The sequence below is a fragment of the Oncorhynchus clarkii genome, chromosome 28, assembly GCF_045791955.1.
Source record: "Oncorhynchus clarkii lewisi isolate Uvic-CL-2024 chromosome 28, UVic_Ocla_1.0, whole genome shotgun sequence".
Classification (NCBI taxonomy): domain Eukaryota; kingdom Metazoa; phylum Chordata; class Actinopteri; order Salmoniformes; family Salmonidae; genus Oncorhynchus; species Oncorhynchus clarkii.
In genome coordinates, this window is record NC_092174.1 from 26,717,181 (window position 1) to 26,739,062 (window position 21,882).

The 21,882-nt window shown below is 44.8% G+C and overlaps 1 protein-coding gene across 1 annotated transcript in view; it reads right to left on the bottom strand.

Moving 5' to 3' along the window:
* Nucleotides 1-21,882, bottom strand: part of LOC139387448 (solute carrier family 22 member 23-like) — a 75,947-nt gene that overhangs the window by 5,657 nt on the left and 48,408 nt on the right. The window contains exons 5-9 of the mRNA XM_071133631.1: nucleotides 20,808-20,935; nucleotides 12,581-12,683; nucleotides 11,431-11,669; nucleotides 10,331-10,363; nucleotides 8,435-8,558 (exon numbers count right to left, since the gene is read on the bottom strand). Coding sequence (XP_070989732.1) covers nucleotides 8,435-8,558; nucleotides 10,331-10,363; nucleotides 11,431-11,669; nucleotides 12,581-12,683; nucleotides 20,808-20,935 — 627 coding nt within the window. The remainder of the gene's footprint in view (nucleotides 1-8,434; nucleotides 8,559-10,330; nucleotides 10,364-11,430; nucleotides 11,670-12,580; nucleotides 12,684-20,807; nucleotides 20,936-21,882) is intronic.

Here is a 21,882-nt window from a genome sequence, read left to right on the forward strand (position 1 = left end):
ACACACACACACACACACACACACACACACACACACACACACACACACACACACACACACACACACACACACACATACACTTTTGCACTCATTATGCAGTGCCTTCAGAAAGTATTCATACCTATATGTCTTATTCTACATTTTGTTGTTGCAGCCTGAATTCAAAATGGATCAAATGTATTTTTTTGTCTCACACATCTACATACAATATCCCATAATGACAATGTGAAAACATGTTTTTATACATTTTCGCAAATGTCTTGAAAATGAAATACTAAAATCGAATTTACATAAGAATTCACCCCCCAGAGTCAATATGTTACAATCACCTTTGGCAGCGAATACAGCTGTGAGTCTTTCTGGGTAAGTCCCTAAGAGCTATGCACACCTGGATAGTACAATATTCGCACATTATTATTATTATTTAAAAAAAAAAATTTTTAAGTCTGTGAAATTAGTTGTTGATCATTGATAGAGTGGCAGATTCAAGTCTTGCCATAGATTTTCAATTTGATTTAAGTCAAAACTGTAACTACGCCACTCAGGAACATTCAATGTTGCCCTAGTAAACAACTGTAGTGTATATTTGGCCTCGTGTTTTAGGTTATTGTCCTGCGGAAAGGTGAATTTGTCTTCCAGTGTCTGTTGGAAAGCAGACTGAATCAGGTTTTCCTCAGATTTTTTTCTGTGCTGTCACGTACTTGTGGAGAGACAGACCATGGCGCAGTGGATGTTGAGTTCCACATATTTATTATAAAGTGAAACTTAGCAAAAACAAAACAATAAATCAATAGACTAACGACTAACGAAATGTGACTACTTGGTGCACATGCACAAAACACAAAATAATATCCCACAAATACAGGTGGGGAAACAACCTAACTAAATATGATACCCAATCAGAGGCAACGATAAACAGCTGCCTCTAATTGGGAACCATATTAGCACCCACATAGAAATATCTATACTAGATCACCCCCTAGTCACGCCCTGACCTACTACACCATAGAGAACTAAGGGCACTCTATGGTCAGGATGTGACAGTACCCCCCCCTAAAGGTGCGGACTCCGGATGCAAAACCTGACACCAAATGGGGAGGGTAGGGGGGGTGATTAGTGTCAGTGGCGGCTCCAGTGCAGGTTGTAGCCCCCGCCCAGACCCCGGATCCGGCCATGGCGCCGGGCTGAACGCCGTGCCTGGACTGGGCACCGGCGCAGAGGAAGGCTCCGGCCTTGGAGCGGGACTGGACGCCGTGCCTGGCCTGGGCACCAGCACAGAGGGAAGCGCCTGCCATGGAGCTGGAATGGACGCCATGCCTGGACTGGGCACCGTGTCTGGACTGGGCACCAGTGCAGAGGAAGACTCCTGCCATGGAGCGGGAATGGACACCATGCCTGGACTGGGCACCGGCGCAGAGGAAGGCTCCTGCCCTGGATTGGGACTATGGACCGTCATAGGAGGTTCTGGACTGTGGACCGTCGTAGGAGGTTCCGGACTGTGGACCGTCGCAGGAGGTTCCGGACTGTGGACCGTCGCAGGAGGTTCCGGACTGTGGACCGTCGTAGGAGGTTCCGGACTGTGAACCATCGCTGGAAGCTCTGGACTGGGAATCGTCGCTGGAAGCTCTAGACTGGGAACCATCGGCGGAAGCTCTGGACTGGGAACCGTCGCCGGAAGCTCTAGACTGGGAACCGTCGGCGGAAGCTCTGGACTGGGAACCGTCGCCGGAAGCTCTGGACTGGGAACCGTCGGCGGAAGCTCTGGACTGGGAATCATCGCCGGAAGCTCTGGACTGGGAATCATCACCGGAAGCTCTGGACTGAGAACCGTCGCCGGAAGCTCTGGACTATGAACCGTCGCCAGAAGCTCTGGACTATGAACCGTCGCCAGAAGCTCTGGACTGGGAACCGTCGCCAGAAGCTCTGGACTATGAACCGTCGCCGGAAGCTCTGGACTGTGAATGCGCACTGGAGGCCTATTGAGTGGAGCAGATGCAGGACGTACCGGACTGGGAAGGGGCACTGGAGGCCTATTGAGTGGAGCAGATACAGGACGTACCGGACTGGGAAGGGGCACTGGAGGCCTGGTGCGTGGAGCCAGCACAGGTGGCACCGGACTGGTGACACGCACTTCAGGGCAAGTGCGGGGAGTAGGCACAGGACGTACCGGACTGGGGAGGCGCACTGGAAGTCTGGTGCGTGGAGCCGGCACAGGTGACACGCAACTCAGAGCGAGTGCGGGGAGCAGGCACAGGATGTATCGGACTGGGGACACATACTTCAGGGCGAGTGCGAGGAGGAGACAGAGGACGCACCTGACTGGGGAGGCGCTCTGGAGGCCAGAAGTGTGGAGCCGGCCCAAGTTGCACCAGACTGCGAACCGGATCCTCTGGTCAGATGTCATCTCTCTCATCTCTCTCCCAACTTCCCCATTGACCCTGACAGTCTCTGGCTCTTCAGAGTGGCTCTTGCGAGTGCAGGGAGCAGGCACAGATGGTACCGCGCCTGCGCTGCAACATACTCCTTGCCAGAACCTCTCTCCGGTATCTCTCATTAAATACCTCTATCGACTCCCACACAGGCTCTGGCACTCTCTGCTGCACGACCGCTAGATCTGCCGACCATCCCTCGTGCCTCCCGCCACAATTATTTTTTTTGGGGTTGTCCTTGGGCTTTCTGTGGGCGCGAATCCTGGGTTTGTCGCTGTCCTCTATTTTTTCCTTCCGTCTGCCGCCAAGGAAATGTTTTGCATCCTCCCAAGTCCAAAACTTCCTTACTTCATGTTTACGCTGCTTGGTCCTTTGTTGGTGGGATATTCTGTCACGATCGTGAGGAGAGACGGACCAAGGCGCAGCGGATGTTGAGTTCCACATTTCATATTTATTATGAAGTGAAATTTAGCAAAAACAAAACAATAAATCAATAGACTAACAACGAAATGTGACTATGTGGTGCACATGCACAAAATAATATCCCACAAATGCAGGTGGGGAAACAACCTACCTAAATATGAACAGGTCTAGTGAGTGGAGCAGGTCAGGATTTCATAGCCGCAAGCAGAACAGTTGAAACTGGAGCAGCAGCACGGCCAGGTGGACTGGGGACAGCAAGGAGTAATCATGCCAGGTAGTCCTGAACAACAATGTTTTTGATCCTTCCTCAGTTTTCTCCTATCACATCTATTAACCCGCTAGACAACGTTGATGGGCGTCTTCTTTAGCATATGCATCAGATCCATATCAACCCACAAGGTGCAAAAACATAAGCACCAACCCTTGATAAAAAGTACATCAACTATTGTAAAGGATTAATTGCATTAAGACATATTTGTGGAAAAGCTAGAAATGGTTTGTATAATTCTTCAAAGTCCAGAAAAAACACAAGACCTCCAGCCTATTTTAATTTCCCTTACAATAAAAATATTACAGTTTAATCCATTTGATCAACTTTATCTGTAGATTCAATTAGTAATACAGTTAAACAGCAGTAACTAATAAAGTCCAGTTAAAGCTTATTTTGACAAAGTAGAACAAAAAAGATAATACTATAACCAGCCAGGTGCACAGGTGAAATAATTTGCTGTATTCCTAAACAAAAGCACCAGTACATGAACAATTGTAAAGGATACATTTCATATTTTAATTTGAAGATGATTAGGTTACTAGTTTTTACTTAGTAGACAGAGCATTGCTGCTGCACTGGTCATGTGCTGAATGCATTGACAGTACGGATATTCTTGGAAAAAGTAACATTTGGAAATAGAGCTGCACCTCTTGAATTATGAGAGTTATTTGACAAAGGTAAGTGTAATAGAAACTGCAGAATTTGCTCTTCCTGATATTATATAGAAATAAATATGTTTTACCTGCATGTGATTCTGAAGGAGGATTTGAAAAAGTGATGCACCTTTCCATGCATTTGTAAATTACAAGTTACACCCCTCTCTGCTTGTACAATTTGACAATTGATAGGCCTAATATTGTCACTTGTCAATTTAATCTTGTCTATAGGCTAATTCTTATTACACAATCTCATCATTACACTATTGTTGTTCTAAATAAAATCAACATCTTCACCCTCATCATTCAGTCAGGCCTAATTTAAATTTGATTGTGAAGTAATTCCATCCATCCAATGGTCATTCATTCAGTGGGGGATGGCATCATTTGCTTGCTGTATAGAGTCAATGAAATGTTTTGCATTATTTGAAAGGCCTACTGCAACATGTATCATGTTTTAGTTTTCCTTTACAGCTTATTTTTTTTTAAAGTACAACTTAAAAGAGAATGGTATCAAGGCGAGCGGCATAACACAAACTCATCATTACACTAGTGTCTTTCTAAATTAAATCAACCTCTTCACCCTCTTTATCATTCAGTTAGGCCTAATTTCAAATCAATTGTGAAGTATGGTACACACGTATTGCCCATTTATCCATTTGTCATTCATTCCGTGAGGAGAGAGAGAGACGCATTAGTGCCTGGCTGGGTACCAACGTCCTACAGCACATTGTCTTGGTGGGTTAAGTTAGGAAAAAGTGTGGAAAAAAAACAAGTAAAAGGGCTCTAAATACTTTTGTGTTTTCAAAATTCTGATATAATACAAACATGTAGGAAAAGTTAAAGAAATGGGCAGGACATAGCAATGTTTTGGGGCAGATTTGATTTATTTACAAAATCAAACTTCAGTGGCCATTGGCCTATGGCGGTTCTAGTGTTAAACTTTTTTAAAGTCACCATTGGCCTCATGGTGAAATCCCTGAGCGGTTTCCTTCCTCTATCTTCGATGTGGGATATTCAATGTCGGATGTTTTTACTCATCTACCCTTCTTTGCGAGGCATTGGAAAACCTCCCTGGTCTTTGTGGTTGAATCTGTGTTTGAAATTCACTGCTCGATTAAGAGACCTTACAGATAATTGTATGTGTGTGGTAAAAATACAAGGTAGTCATTCAAAAATCATGTTAAACACTATAATTGCACACAGAGTCCATGAAACGTATTATGTGACTTGTTAAAAACCTCTTAGGGATCCCTTCACCCCCATTCCAGCTCGGATACCATTAACCTGTTAAGCCTATAGGGGCGCTATTTCATTATTGGATAAAAAAACGTGCCCGTTTTAAGCGCAATATTTTGTCACGAAAAGATGCTCGACTATGCATAGAATTGACAGCTTTGGAAAGAACACAGTCTAACGTTTCCAAAACTGCAAAGATTTTATCTGTGAGTGCCACAGAACTCATTCTACAGGCGAAACCAAGATGAAACGTCTAACAGGAAATGAGCAGAATCTCTGAAGCTCTGTTTTCAAATGTCTCCTTATATGGCTGTGAATGCAGCAGGAACGACCATGTGCTTTCTGTGGTTTCTTCAAGATGTCTGCAGCATTGTGACGTATTTGTAGGCATATCATTGGAAGATTGGCCATAAGAGACTACATTTTCCAGGGGTCCGCCCGGTGGCCTTTATCTAAATTCGTGCGTAATCTCCAGTTGCGGTCATTTTGTCCTGGGATTCAGAACGAAACACACACTTCCACGAAGGATATATCATCGAAGAGATATGTGAAAAACACCTTGAGGATTGGTTCTAAACAACGTTTGCCATGTTTCAGTCGATATTATGGAGTTAATTTTGAAAAAAGTTCGGCGTAATTGATGACTGGATTTTCGTTTTTTTTTGGTAGCCAAACGTGACGCACCAAACGGAGCGATTTCTCCTAAACAAATAATCTTTCAGGAAAAACTGAACATTTGCTATCTAACAGAGTCTCTTCATTGAAAACATCTGAAGTTCTTCAAAGGTAAATGATTATTTGAATGCTTTTCTGTTTTTTGTGAAAGTGTTGCCTGCTAAATGCTAACGATAATGCTAACGCTAAATGCTACGCTAGCTAGCTACTGTTACACAAATGATTGTGTTCCTATGGTTGAGAAGCATATTTTGAAAATCTGAGATGACAGTGTTGTTAACAAAAGGCTAAGCTTGAGAGCTAGCATATTTATTTCATTTCATTTGCGATTTTCATGAATAGTTAACGTTGCGTTATGCTAATGAGCTTGCCGGGATAAATACACTCCTGGATACAAGTTTTTTTGGTAGCCAAACGTGACGCACCAAACGGAGCGATTTCTCCTAAACAAATAATCTTTCAGGAAAAACTGAACATTTGCTATCCAACAGAGTCTCCTCATTGAAAACATCTGAAGTTCTTCAAAGGTAAATGATTTTATTTGAATGCTTTTCTGTTTTTTGTGAAAGTGTTGCCTGCTAAATGCTAACGATAATGCTAATGCTATGCTAGCTAGCTACTGTTACACAAATGATTGTTTTCCTATGGTTGAGAAGCATATTTTGAAAATCTGAGATGACAGTGTTGTTAACAAAAGGCTAAGCTTGAGAGATGGCATATTTATTTCATTTCATTTGCGATTTTCATGAATAGTTAACGTTGCGTAATGGTAATGAGCTTGAGTCTGTATTCACGATACCGGATCCGGGATGGGTAGATCAGAGAGGTTAACGGGATTGATTTGACAACATCCAGTGAAATTGCAGCACCAAATTCAAAAACAGAAATGCTCATAATAAGAATTCATTAAACATACAAGTGTTAAAAATCAAAATACAGCTTAACTTCTTGTTAATCCAGCCACAGTGTCAGATTTCAAAAAGGCTTTACGGCAAAAGCAGACCATGTGATTATCTGAGGACAGCACCCCGCATACAAACACATGAAAATCCTATTTCAACCAGCCAGGTGCGACACAATAATCAGAAATAACGATATAATTCATGCCTCACCTTTGAAGATCTTGAAGATATCCCCAAAATGTCCATTCAGAAATACACCGGTTTCAACTCGCCCAACATGCCTACGAAGTATCTAATAAGTTACCTGTAAACTTGGTCCAAACATTTCAAACAACTTTCCTAATCCAACCTTAGGTATCCTAAAACGTAAATAATCAATCAAATTTAAGACGGGATAAACTGTGTTCAATACCGGGCGAAAACAAAGAGTTTCGCCTGCCAAAACAGTTCTGTTATACCCACAGACATTATTCAAACAGTTTTAGAAACTTCAGAGTGCTTTCTATCCAAATCTACTAATAATATGCCAATCCTAGCTTCTGGGCCTGAGTAGCAGGCAGTTTACTTTGGGCACGCTTTCCATCCGGATGTCAAAATACCGCCCCCTAGCCTTAAGAAGTTTTAAGCACATTTTCACTCTTATGTAGGCTTGCCATAACAAACGGGTTGAACATTTATTGACTCAAGACATTTCAGCTTTTCATTTGTAATTTATTTGTAAAAATGTCTAAAAACATTATTCCACTTTGACATTATGGGGTATTATTTTGCGTAGGCCAGTGACACAAATTCTCAATTTAATCAATTTTGAATTAAGGCTGTTACACAACAAAATGTGGAACAACTCACAGGGTGTGAATACTTTCTGCTGCTACTCTGTTCTTTATTTTATTCTTATTATTACAATTACTAGTCACTTTACACTGCATTCATGTAAATATCTACCTCAATTACCTCATATCCCTGCACATTGATCTGGTACCGATACTCCCTGGATATAGCTTCATTCATGTGTTACTATTACTTGTATTTGTTTAGTTTTTCACTCTGCATTGTTGGGAAGGGCTCGTAACCAAGCATTTCACGGTATAGACTACACCCGTTGTAATCGGTGCATGTGACAAATAAAATTTGGTTTGATTTGTAAGAGAATCCTGCCAATGCAGGACCATCATTTCTCTCCTTTCTGGTCTGTGACTGGCCACCAGGTGGTGCTCCGCAGTCACTCGAGGCAGTACAGTGCACCATACCTTACATAATACAACACAACATGAGATCCAAAGCTGTGTCGTAGTTTGTACAGAGAGGGAAAGGCTAATTCAAACAATATGTGGATATAGAACTACACCCTTACTATGTTATAGATGGGGGCATGTAAGTAGAGGTCCAAGATCACACAATATGGTGGGAGTGCTGTGCTAACAGCAGGGTTGTAATATCCTGGTGATATCCTAGCAGGTCAGAGCAACCTTAAGTCATTAACCTCTCTATTGCAATCCAAAGACTATGTTATATTTGGATAATGAGCATCATAAAAGACAAGGTATTTTCTTCTTCAATCTTTCTTCAATTCCAGATTTGTAGACAGTATATTTACATTGATTGACAGAGTGAATGTTCTGTAAAATGTTATAAACTGAACCAGACATTTTACTCAAGCCATCTCTGAATAAAAGGGGAATAAAATGAAACCCTGTTTTCAATTCCCATGAGGCCTAAAACAAGGTTTCTCTTTAACCCTGGCCTGAACATATCCTCACAGTCCCTCTGAATCCTATCGCTCAACCCCCCTCAGTGGTACGCTCCAGTGGTCCGGTCCCAGTGTGTGGGTGGGCTCACCTGATGACGGTGGGGGTGATCTCAGCGCAGAAGAATATGCTCAGGTTGCTGACAGCGTGGGAGGAGAACATGCCGATGATGGAAAAGGCGATGGAGAAGTTCTTATTAAGTGTATCCGAGCTCTCTGCACAGAAAGAAGACAAAACACGAGTCAGCCATTAAACACGATTCAGCCTAAATTATTAAAATGATTCAGCCTAAATTATTAAAGTGAGATTAGTGTATATGAGCACTCTGTTTAGAAAGCAAACAAACATAACCATTATCCAGCCAATATACAGAGAGAATACATTCTAATGTAGAAAGGTGAGATAAGCTCAAAGGAAAATTCTATATCTAACCCTGATAGATGAATGACTCTCTTAAAAGAATGCTCATTGCACTGAGCTAGAAAAGTACCTATGCTTTCTCCTAAGAGCAGGGTGTTGTTGAAGGATGATCCTAATACTTCAACAACACATTTCCTGCCATCTTGACATAAAACTATAGGTTTATAAATAACATATGTAGATGGTTACATCATTCCCATGACGTGTATACAGTATATGAGGCATGTTTAAATTGCATCATCGAGGCTTGTCTCAAGTCCGTTTGGTGTCTAAATTAAACATGTTTCAGGTGCCCAAAGAGGATCATCTCTGGCTGGTCTCGGATCGGTTTGGTGTCTAAATTTAAGATGTTTAAGTTCCCCAAAGAGGATCATCCGAGGCTGGTCAGTTTGCTGCTCCTCTCTAATCTCTAATCCTCTGGCTGTCTGACAACAGGCCAGGCCCAGTTTGCTTCCAGGTGGAAGATTAGGGATAGAGAGCATGGAAAGACCATAAGAGAGATAAATACACAGGGGAAGAAGAGGGCTAGAGGTTAGTTAGGGTCAATGAGACAAAGGAGGATCAGGGAGTAGAACACAGACAGGAAGACTGGTAATTCCCCCTCTAATGAAAAATATCATTAAGAAGAAGTTACTCTTATTTGAATACAGGAAGACCAAGCAAGATGAAACGCAGCTCAGATGAATGATGGTGATACGGCATAATGTATTTCATACCAGGTATAATGTGTACTAGCCTCTAAGGTTGTACAACTGCTGGTTTCATGTGTCTGTTGTGGCGTTTCACTGTGAAGGACAAGCAAGCTGGATCTGAATGTGTATTTATGCAGTAAACAGAACGCAGCTAGCTAGTCCTTGAGATATTTATTTATTCACTGATGCCTACAGACGTACTGAGCCAGTCACATGGTGCCTCTGAACTGTCACTCGTCGTAGTTGTCAAACAGAAATCGCACGTCACGGTTTGGGCTATCGCGACCTGACTGAACTCTGCAATGAGTTTGTGTTTTTAGAGAGTGGGTGGGAAAGAGAGTGGGAGTGATTGGGAGGAAGGGAGAGCGAGGAAAAGTCACAGTATTTAGGTTGAGGTGAAAAATCAACCTTTGCCTGGAAGCACCAGCATTGTGCAACAAACTCATTGTGACATTTAAAGCCCTGATTTTAGTACTGTTGGATTATAATGCTGACATTTTCTTAGTGTTCTTCAATCTTATACAGATGTCAGTTCCTCCAATCTTTGTCTAATCATATCAAGCAAATCATGCTGAGGACATCTGCTTCTATCATAATGTGTTTCTAACAGCTTGAACCACATTTAGGATGGTAAATTGGTTATCAATTTACTGCAGAATTCTCCCATCTGCCCAGGACCTTCTTGGTTCTTTATCAAGCAGTTAAAGTATGTCCAGTAAGCTGAATATAATTCGGTAAACATGATAAACAGTAATGAGCCAGAATGATGGGGTATTGATTAGTTCAGATTCTAGGGCAGAGCAACAGCAACAAGGGAAACATTGGCTGAGTTCCCACTAGAATGAATAGGAGACAAACCGATGGTTGTACTGTACCTATATTCAGATGGACACTGTATTTCCCCAGCACTACAGGAGCCAAGGGAGAGAGAGGGAAACATACACAGGTTAATATGTAATCACATGATCATCTAACACATCACACAGAGCATAGTCGACACAAAAAGAAGACACAGCCATGCAGTACTACAAGTTAATTTTCCAGTCACAGAACACACTAGTTACACCAGATCAATAACAACACAAGATGTGTCCTGTGTGCGCGTGCGTGTGTGTGTATGTGTTTGATGTGTACCTGTAGTTGTAGGTTAAACATTTGTTCACGCAACGTATAAGTGACTCTTTAAAAAAAGAATAAATACTCTATACTATAAATACCTTGTCACACAGTAACACCACATCACATTGACCTACATTTAAACCCCACTCCAAAACAACTATAGCTAACTAAAAAGGCTGTTTCACCTCTACCTATTCACATTCATAATAAAACTAGATACAACTAGATACGATCCACATATACCAGCTGGCTAGTGACAGTGAGACATTTTAGCAGGGAGACATGACATGCTATGCCACATGTAATCTAAGATCAGATAGCTTGTGCTACTCTCACAACGTGAGTGTTGTAGGGACGAGATAGAATGAAACTGTGCCGTAGAGGTCAAGGTATGGCTTTGTGCCGTAGAGGTCTAAGTATGGCTTTGTGCCGTAGAGGTGAAGGTATGGCTTTGTGCCGTAGAGGTCAAGGTATGGCTTTGTGCCGTAGAGGTCAAGGTATGGCTTTGTGCCGTAGAGGTCATGGTATGGCTTTGTGCCATAGAGGTCAAGGTATGGCTTTGTGCCGTAGAGGTCAAGGTATGGCTTTGTGCCGTAGAGGTCAAGGTATGGCTTTGTGCCGTAGATGTTAAGGTGAGCAGCTAGAATGCACAGACTGTATGATAATTTGTGTGTGAGTGCTTGCAGTGTATGTGTGAGTGTGTGTGTGTTTGTGTGTGTGTGTGTGTGCATGTGCATGCCTGTGTGTTTGTATATTTGTGTGTGTGAGTGTGTGTGTGTGTGTGTGTGTGTGTGCAAGCAAGTTTGTGACAGCGTGTGTACTATACAGTATGTGTATAACACTGTAGGCTACCCACAGTTGAGCAGGCCAAGCTGCAGCAATGATGCCAGCGCAGTGATGATCATGAACATGAGCAGGCCTCCCCTCCTCCCCATTAGGCCCACCGCCGGGCACAGTGCCATGCATGAAGCCACGGCGATGCCCGCCATGGTGTAGTAGTCAGCGTAGAAGTTGTGGAACATGGTGGACTCGTGGGTCTCGTGGTGGTCCATCATACTGCGGGCAAAGCAGTGGTGGATGCCATAGCCAGTCAGTCTGGATAGAGGAAGAGAGAGGGAGGGGAGAGAATGAGGAGAGAGAGAATGAAGATAAGAGAGAAAGGTGCAAGAGAGGGAAAAAGGAGTGAGGAGACGAAAGTGTACAGAGAGGACAGAAATATAGAGAGGGACATGGGAAGAGAGGGTAAAGAAAAACGATATGAGTCGAGACAGAGTGAGGGTGAAGAAAGAAGAGGAAACTGAATCTCTCCTCTCGTCTCCTCTGAAACAAAGCCAAAAGCACGCACATACACCCTCTCCTGCTCATCTCCAGTTCTCTCATAAGAACACAGCTCATGCAAAATTCATGGTCAGACTAGATTCAGGGGCACCGTGCACTGAAATAGCCAGGGCTGTGTCTGTCTGCGTGTCTATAAATGACTGGGATAGGTGAGTGAGAAGGTGAAGCTTTATTCTTTAGGCCATATGGCAGACATACAGACAGATGGACAGACAAACAGACGGACGAACGGACAGAGAGAGACAGACCTGCTATCAGCACAGACAGACAGATGGACATACAGGCAGACCAACAGACTGGTCAGGGCACTGAAATAGCTAATAGCCTGTCTATAATGATAGGTGAGTGAGGGAAGTGGTGAATCTTTATTCTGAAGGCAGATAGATAGACAGATGAATGGCTGGATGGACAAACAGACATTCCTGCTAACAGCACAGACAGACAGAGACAGCGAGACGGATGGACGGACGGACGGACAGGCCTGCCAACAGCACAGAGGGCCACTGCTGGTCGATGCTGCATCGAGCAGACAGGTCCATAGTTCCATCATCACGGAACACCGGCCACCGCATTTAACACCCAGAGGCGTCTTACTGGCAGCTGCATCATGGACACATGCACACGCACACACAGACACACACCGCCAGACACACAAAGAACATACTTACGAGTTCACACAGAGGACCACAATGTTTTTCCACAGGTTCCTTGTCCCCACCATCTTTACGATACATGTCTTTTTGGGTTTCTTGTGAAGAGCGTTCTGCAGCTCTGAAACAATGAAAATAAGTCACAAAGGGCTTTATACCAGGTTGTACAGTCAACCACAGGGCTTCATCTAATTCCACATGATGGGGGTAGGTGAGGGAAGGACAATTTCAGCTGCACACTATGTGATTCATACCAACACATTTCATCATGTGACTTATCTCTTCCTGTTAGGAGACAGGTATGACGGGGGAAGGAGTGGGTGACTAGGGGAAAAGAAGACGAGTGAATGAATGGATAAATGAAAGAGGACAACGCCCCAGCGAAGCACGGATCACGACATGGAGCACGGATGTTTTGAAATATAATGGGTTGCTATGGAAACAAACCTCCACTTTCTGCATGTACACACACATATGCACGTGCACATTCCAAGTTTATCGCTCTATAAAATAATGGAGCTTTGAAGTCATCCTCTGGCCTAGCAGCATAGCCATAATCCCTCATCTATGATTGGCTCTTAAACGAGAGGCCCTTTTCAGGGGCTAGTTATGTTACAAGGCTACATAACACACACACACACACACACACACACACACACACACACAACTGCACTGCCCTCAACCGCAGGTCATCTACAGAGGGTGGTGCGGACGGCCCAATACATCATATTTGTACTGCATTGTCGAGGTAGCTCGCAAGTAAGCATTTCGCTGCACCGTTTATACCAGCAGTAAACTGGGTAAGTGACGAATAAACTTTAATTTGATTTGACAAACACCCGGAGGCTGCTTCTGGTTTTATTGTGAAGTGTTTACAGCTAAGAGAGCCAGGTGCACCATGGAAAGATGACACGAGCATAGCTCTACCACTACAGAGACAAAGAACGCTCAAGCTAGCTACACCCATAGATGCAGATGACAACAGGAGGACAGAGAGCTGTGTGTGCAGGAGAGGAGAGGACGAATGGGACGACCCGGCTGACAGACACACTCTCTCATCAGCACACACTGCTCTAAAGGATCTCTGGAGGCTAAGAAAATTGTTGATTTCACATTAAGCAACTCTGTTTTACGATGTATTCGCACTGTTACTCTGAGTAGCACAGTAACAGAATAATTTGTAAATGGTTATGATTTTCCTCTGCCATATCATACCTGACAAGAAGACCTAGGTAAAAGGGCACAGCTACAGTCCACTGCCAAAATAAAGGAAACACTTGAGTAAATTAGGTTTCTGGCGGCTCTGCTATGGTGTCGGGTGCCTTTTCCTGGCATGGTTTAGATCCACACAACTCTTAGAGGGCAAGGGAAACGGCAATAAATACACAGCCATTCTGAGTGATCACCTTCAACCTATGGTGAATCATTTCTATCCCGATGGGAGTGGTCTCTTCCAGGTCGACAATGCCGCCATCCACTAGGCACGAGTGCTCACTGAATGAGACAGCGTTTCCCACCACCATCAAAACACCAAATGATGGAATTTCTAAAGATCCCTCCAATAGGTTCCAGACACTTGTAGAATCTATGACAAGGCGCATTGAAGCTGTTCTGATGGCTCGTGGTGGCCCAACGACCTAATTAAGACACTTTATGTTGGTGTTTCTTTATTTTTATTACATGGGACAGAGAGAACATTTTACAGTTTTATAGTTAGTTTTCTGCAATTCTACACATTCTGCCATGGGGCTGAGAGACATTTCAGTTTTGAAGCTAATTTCCTTAAATTATACATATTTTGCCATGGCTTATGCCTTGTTCTTATGTTATCTGAGAGACTCAAACATTACAACAAATTCAGTATTATTAGACACTTGAGAATTGTTTGTTTCTTCGGACAGTTTCGTGAGAATGACCCAACAATGTTATTGACAGAGGTTATACTATACACATTTAGTTAACATAGTTAAGTCATTCTCACGAAACTGTCCAAAGAAACAAACAATTCTCAAGTGTCATTTTTCACAAAATGTTCTCTTGAATCACTGATATTAGGATCTGTACTTATCTATTTTGTATTTATTATTGTTTTTTTATCATACATTTGACCAACATTTTTTCAAAAGTATCGTCAAAGTACAAAAATGTAATAAACAAATTGTCACGACTTCTCCCGAAGTTGGTTCCTCTCCTTGTTCGGGCGACGTTCGGGCGACGGAAATTGTTTATTGTAAGTGCATGTGTACATTTATTCTGGTGTGCCACAGGTTTTGTACCCATTGATTGTTTGTTCTGATTTCCGGTGTTTTTTTGTTATTAAGCTGCTCCGTTGTAAACACAGTTTTTGCTCTCCTGCGCCTGACTTCTCTGTCGCCAGCACGCACCCCTTACAGAATTCCGGACCAACTTATGGAGTCAGCAGGAGCAGGTACCCTGGGTATCGGAGTGGAGGAGTGCATCCGGGAGCACGCAGCAATGCTCCACCATCTTGGCACTGCCATGGACCACGTTGTCCAGACAATGGACCGCTGGGAGAAACAAGGAGTTCTACCAGCACCTCCATCAGCACAACCGGGGTCTCCAAAATTCGCCCCCCGTTCTCCTGGTCCCAGTGGGATTAGTCTCTCCCTTCCCCATGAATATGATGGGACAGCTGCGAACTGCCAGGGGTTCCTGTTGCAGCTAGACTTATACCTGGCAACCGTCCACCCGGCTCCTTCGGGCCGTGAGAGGGTGTCCGTCCTCGTCTCGTGCCTCACCGGGAAAGCCCTGGAGTGGGCCAACGCCGTGTGGAGAGAGGGAGATGCGGCGTTGTAACAGTTTGAACGCCTCTTCCATCTGAGGCAGGGGACGAGGAGCACCGAGGAGTTCGCCCTGGAGTTTCGGACCCTGGCTGCCGGCGCGGGATGGAACGACAGGGCCCTGATTGACCATTATCGCTGCAGTCTGCGCGAGGACGTCAATCGGGAGTTGGCCTGCAGAGAAACCACCCTCACATTCGACCAGCTGGTGGACCTGTCCATCCGGCTGGACAACCTGCTGGCTACCCGCGGACGTTCAGATCGGGGTCTGTTGGTTCCACCCCCCCACACCCCCTCTCCGATACCAATGGAGCTGGGAGGGGCGGTGTGCAGGGAGACCGGAGGGGGTTCCATGCACCATCTGAGGGCACGGTTGGTGCCGGGTTGGTTCCTCTGGGTATCGGGGCAGCAGGCGGGGCGCTCTGGCGTCACCCCAGGTGAGCCGGCACCATTCTCACCCAGAGCCCTCTGTTGTACATATGTTTGTGTATGTCACTTTTCCTGAGTTTACCCCGCATTCCCAGCATAAGGCGCTCGTCAATTCAGGCGCGGCTGGGAATTTTATTGATAGATCGTTCGCCCATAGTTTAGGAATCCCCATTCTTTCCGTGGCTGTGCCCTTCAGGGTTGATTAGGGAGGGTCAGGGTTGATTAGGGAGGCCACCGCTCCTCTGGGTATGGTGACGCCGGGGGGGGGGTCACAAGGAGAGAATTAGTCTCTTCCTCATAGACTCTCCTGCGTTTCCCGTGGTGCTAGGCCTACCCTGGTTAGCTTGTCATGACCCCACTGTTTTCTTGGCAACGGAGGGCTCTCACGGGGTGGTCGTGAGAGCGCACAGGGAGGTGTTTAGGGGTTTCTGTTGGTGTTACCACGGTGGAAAGTCCAGACGACGTCACCACCGTGCGCATTCCCCCTGAATATGCCGATTTGGCTCTCGCCGACTCAATTACCGCCCCATCGACAGGGGGATTGTGTGATAAATCTCCTGGTAGACTCCGCACTTCCCAGGAGTAACGTGTATCCTCTGTCACAAGCGGAGACAGTGGCTATGGAAACACATGTCTCCGAATCCCTGCGTCAGGGGTACATTCGGTCCTCCACATCACCCGCCTCCTCGAGTTTCATTTTTGTGAAGAAGAAGGATGGAGGTCTGCACCCGTGTATTGACTATTGAGGTCTAAATCAGATCATGGTGAGGTATAGTTACCCGCTACCTCTCATCGCCACAGCTTATTCACCAAACTAGATCTCAGGAGCGCTTACAACCTGGTGCGTATCCGGGAGGGAAACGAGTGGAAGATGGCATTCCGTACCACCTCAGGGCATAATGAGTACCTCGTCATGCCGTACGGGTTGATGAATGCTCCATTAGTCTTCCAAGCCTTTGTAGACGAGATTTCCAGGGACGTGCACGGGCAGGGTGTAGAGGTGTATATTGATGACATTCTGATATACTGCCGAGCATGTGTCCCTGGTGCGCAGGGTGCTTGGACGATTGTTGGAACATGACCTGTACGTCAAGGCTGAGAAGTGCCTGTTTTCCAGCAGTCCGTCTCCTTCCTAGGGTACCGCATTTCCAACTCAGGGGTGGAGATGAAGAGTGACCGCATTTGGCCGACTCCCACCACGGTAAAGGAGGTGCAGCGGTTTCTTGGGTTTGCCAATTACTATCGGAGGTTTATCCGGGGTTTTGGTCAGGTAGCAGCTCCCATTACGTGGTCAGCTGCGGCGGACAGGGCTTTTAGTCACCTGAGGGCTCTGTTTACCTCGACTCCCGTGCTGGCCCATCCGGATCCCTCTTTGGCGTTCATAGTGGAGGTGGATGCGTCCGAGGCTGGGATAGGAGCTGTGCTCTCTCAGTGCTCGGGTACGCCACCGAAGCTCCGCCCCTTTGCCTTCTTCTCGAAGAAGCTCAGCCGTTGGCTGTCGTAAGGGCTCTGAGGGCGTGGAGACATTGGCTTGAGGGGGTTAAACACCCTTTTCTCATCTGGACTGACCACCGCAATCTGGAGTACATCCGGGCAGCGAGGAGACTGAACCCTCGCCAGGAAAGGTGGACCATGTTTTTCACCCGTTTTGTGTTCACCCTTTCCTACAGACCAGGCTCACAGAAAGTGAAGGCAGACGCATTGTCCAGGCTGTATGACACAGAGGATCGGCCCATGGATCCCACTCCCATACTCCCAGCCTCCTGCCTGGTGGCGCCGGTAGTGTGGGAGCTGGATGCAGACATTGAGCAGGCGTTACGTGCAGAGCCCACTCCCGTCCAGTGTCCTGCTGGGTGTCTCTGCGTCCCGTCTGCTGTCAGTGACCGGTTGATCTATTGGGCCCACACGTCACCCTCCTCTGGTCATCCTGGGATCGGTCAGACAGTGCGCTGTTTGAGCGGGAGGTACTGGTGGCCTACCTTAGCTAAGGACGTGATGGTTTATGTTTCCTCCTGCTTGGTGTGCGCCCAGCGTAAGGCTCCTAGTCACCTGCCCAGAGGGAAGCTACACCCCTTACCCATTCCACAGCAGCCTTGGTCGCACCTGTAGGTGGGTTTTCTTACCGATCTCCCCCCTCACAGGGTAACACCGCAATCCCGGTCGTTGTGGATCGGTTCTCTAAGTTCTGTCGTCTCCTCCCTCTGCCCAGTCTCCCTACGGCCCTACAGACTGCGGAGGCCTTGTTTACGCACTGCAGAGGATATAGTGTCTGATCGAGGTCCCCAGTTCACGTCTAGGGTCTGGAAGGCGTTCATGGAACGTATGGGGGTCTCGATCAGCCTTACTTCAGGGTTTCACCCCGAGAGTAATGGACAGGTGGAGAGAGTAAACCAGGATGTGGGCAGGTTTCTGCGGTCTTATTGCCAGGACTAGCCAGGGGAGTGGGCAGAGATGGCACAGAACTCGCTTCGCCACTCCTCCTCTAACCTCTCTCCCTTCCAGTGTGTACTGTGGTACCAGCCGGTTCTGGCGCCTTGGCATCAGAGTCAGACCGAGGCTTCTGCGGTGGATGACTGGTTCAGGCACGCGGAGGAGACACGGGAAGTTGCTCGTGTTCACCTTCAGCGGGCTGTGCTGCGCCAAAAAAAGAACGCAGACCGTCCCCACAGTGAGGCCCCGGTGTTCGCACTGGCTCTCGACCTGAAACCTGCCCATCCGCCTGCCCTGCCGGAAGCTGGGTCCGCGGTTTGTGGGGCCATTTAAAGTCCAGAGGAGAGTGAACGAGGTTTGTTATAGTTTACAGCTTCACCCCGATTACCGTATTAACCCCTTGTTCCATGTGTCTCTCCTCAGGCCGGTGATGGCTGGCCCGCTCCAGGAGTCTGGTGCGGGAGGTTCCTCCGCCCCCTCTGGACACCGTTCGCACCATACTGGATTCGATGCGTCGGGCGAGGGGCCTTCAGTATCTCGTGGAGTGGTAGGGAAAGTATAGAACTATTATCAAATTAAATCAGACTTTTCCCAATTTGAGCTCTTTAGCAGTTTTGGTAATGAGAATGCCAAGTGCGGTAAAGGGGGTGTTTGAGAATAAGAACCTCATTCTGAAGGCATATAAGCAAATACATTAACTTGACTTGTGCTCATCTAAGGACTTATCCTCTAGATGATGCATCATTGGTGAATAAAACTTTATTTAAAAACTGAAGCTTTTTTTAGCTTTTACAGGAACTTGAAAAAGTGTCACGGTAATGAGATGTCCACAGACACTGTATGTACGTAATATATATTATAGTTTAATGTAAACTTTAATTAGTATACCATTCTTATGATTTATGGACAAACTTTTTTCTCTCATTTTTTTATGACCCGATAATTGTATCTGGACACATTTTGGTAATTTACAGTGAAAATGTAGAAAATTCAAGCGGAAATGTAAAATGTATTTAAAATAAGACACGTTCCCAAAAACTAGACATCTTAGTCCTCAGAATGATGCATCATGCTTTTGTAACTCAATTTGCTACAGACATTTTAAAACTGATTTCATGAGAAGCATCCAGTCATCTCTTGTCCAAACTGCAGGAATCTGGCCTGGCTATACTTATCCATTATCCAGACACTAAGGTAGAGGTCAAAGGGATTGACCTGGTCCCATCTGTTGTCTATGAGCGATGCCTCTCCCTTTCTCATTCTGCCCCGCTCCCTCTAAAGGCCCTAATAAACCGTGTTAGGGAAACTACTCTGAAAATATAGTTTATCGATCTACCAATACTTCACACTGGAAGAAAAATATAGTTTGCCAAGCTACCAATACTTCACACTGGAAGAAAAATATAGTTTACCAAGCTACCAATACTTCACACTGGAAGAAAAATATAGTTTACCAAGCTACCAATACTTCACACTGGAAGAAAAATATAGTTTACCAAGCTACCAATACTTCACACTGGAAGAAAAATATAGTTTACTTAACTAAAGTTACTGAGAAAAAGTGGTCCACAACATCCAAACTACTTTGTGATAAATTATCCTATCTAAATCTGAAATGTCATAGAATACAAATTGCAAGAACAGATCACTCTGGAGTCAGATGTTAACTGAATGTATATGTATCCTATTAAACACTTAAACAATGTTTGAAGTGAGAATTAGGCAGAACTGATTATTTTTTTTGCCAAAATGTAGTATGTAGTTACACTAGCTACATGGCAAAAAAAGTAAGTAACTACTGAAAACACTACAGGATTAGATTTTGTTCCACCAAGCTACTGCAAAATGTAGTTACATTACTAGTTGAACTACTTCTAGTTCACTACTCCCCAACACAGGTAATAAAATGAATTAGGGTCTGGAGGGTCGGGTCCATGATGTCACGGTGTAGGTTTACTACCCTGCTGAAGATATACCTCCACCCCCAGGAGAGAGGGCTGTTACTATAGTAACCAGGCAGAGAGGAAGGAAGGGGATCTCCCTCGTCAGTCAAGATAATCCATATAGACTGTTGACTGAAAAACAGGGACCTACACTCTACTGAGCCTGACCAGACCTTTCTGTCTCAGAGAGAATCTAACATTGGCATTATTATACTGTATGCTTATGGCTGCGTTTACACAGGCTGGCCAATTGTGATATTTTTTTCCACTAATTTGTCTTTGACCAATCACATCAGATGTTTTCACACAATATCTTTTTCAGAGCTGATCTGATTGGTTAAATGACCAATTAGTGAAAAAATAGATCTGAATTGGGCTGCCTGTGTAAACACAGCCAGAGTTTTGTTCAAAGTATTCAAAGTTAATAGATAGTGAAAATAATGAAAAGGAACTAGAGACTCCTAACTGTCCTTGCTAGAGATATTGTCTAAGAAGAACCTTTCACTTCAGGGATCAACAAACATTTCACTTCTAAATAACAACATTAAACCCATAGCAGAGGAAAGAAATGAACCAAAGACAAAACACTTGGGCTAATTAGATAGTGTTAATTACAGTAATAATTACAATAGTGATCTCTACCTGTAAGGATGTGGTCAGTGTCCAGCTCGGGGTTGACCTGGTTCTTCTTGATGATGTGTCCCATGATCCACTTGGAGCGGCCGTACTGTTGAGTGGCCAGCAGCCACCGCAGAGACTCGGGAAAGATCCTGCATGGAGACAAGACAGAACACTCTCTCCTCAATAAAATATGAACCGCTGAATCAAAATGAAATTAGTACCTATTTTTTTCACTGGGATTTAACGAGAGGCTGATAGGAATCTCAATACATAATTATCCTCCTCAGGCTCTGTGGGAATCCCTGAGTCTGAAAAGTGTGTGTGGCCATGTGCATATGTGTGTGTATGTGTATATCCATGATTTCTTTCTAGCGGATTGAAACTCGGATTGAATCTGCCTTTAAAATGCTTTCATAACTTGTGGATATCAAGTCCTTTGTTAACGTGTGCAATTTGAAGGGAATGAAAATGACAAGAGCTGTGATTCTCAAGGATGAAGTAAAACCCATACATTTCTTCCCCTTGATCTGTTGGCAGCTTTCCCAGCAGTCAGGTATACAGTGTGAATACAGGGTAAATGATGGTTCATTCATTATTATTTATTACCCAGGCTTTAAAAAGACCAGCTGTATTAACATGTACAGTAGAGGTCCTTTGAAGGCTCTTAAGCTATAAAAATGATAGGAGATTAGGTATACCTACATAAGAGGGAAACACAGCTGGAAAAACCCAAGAAGCTTCCCTCTGATTCTATACATATCTGATTAACCTCCAGTGTCTGGGGAACTACACAGATAATACTTCACTTCCGTGTGCTCCCATGTCCCGCTGGCCCCATACTCATTTCATACATACAGTGTTTTACTTGCTATATTGTATTTACTTTGCCACCATGGCCTTTTTTGCCTTTACCTCCCTTATCTCACCTCATTTGCTCACATTATATATATACTTATTTTTCTACTGTATTATTGACTGTATGTTTGTTTTACTCCATGTGTAACTCTGTGTCGTTGTATGTGTCGAACTGCTTTACTTTATCTTGGCCAGGTCGGTGTTGTAAATGAGAACGTGTTCTCAACTTGCCTACCTGGTT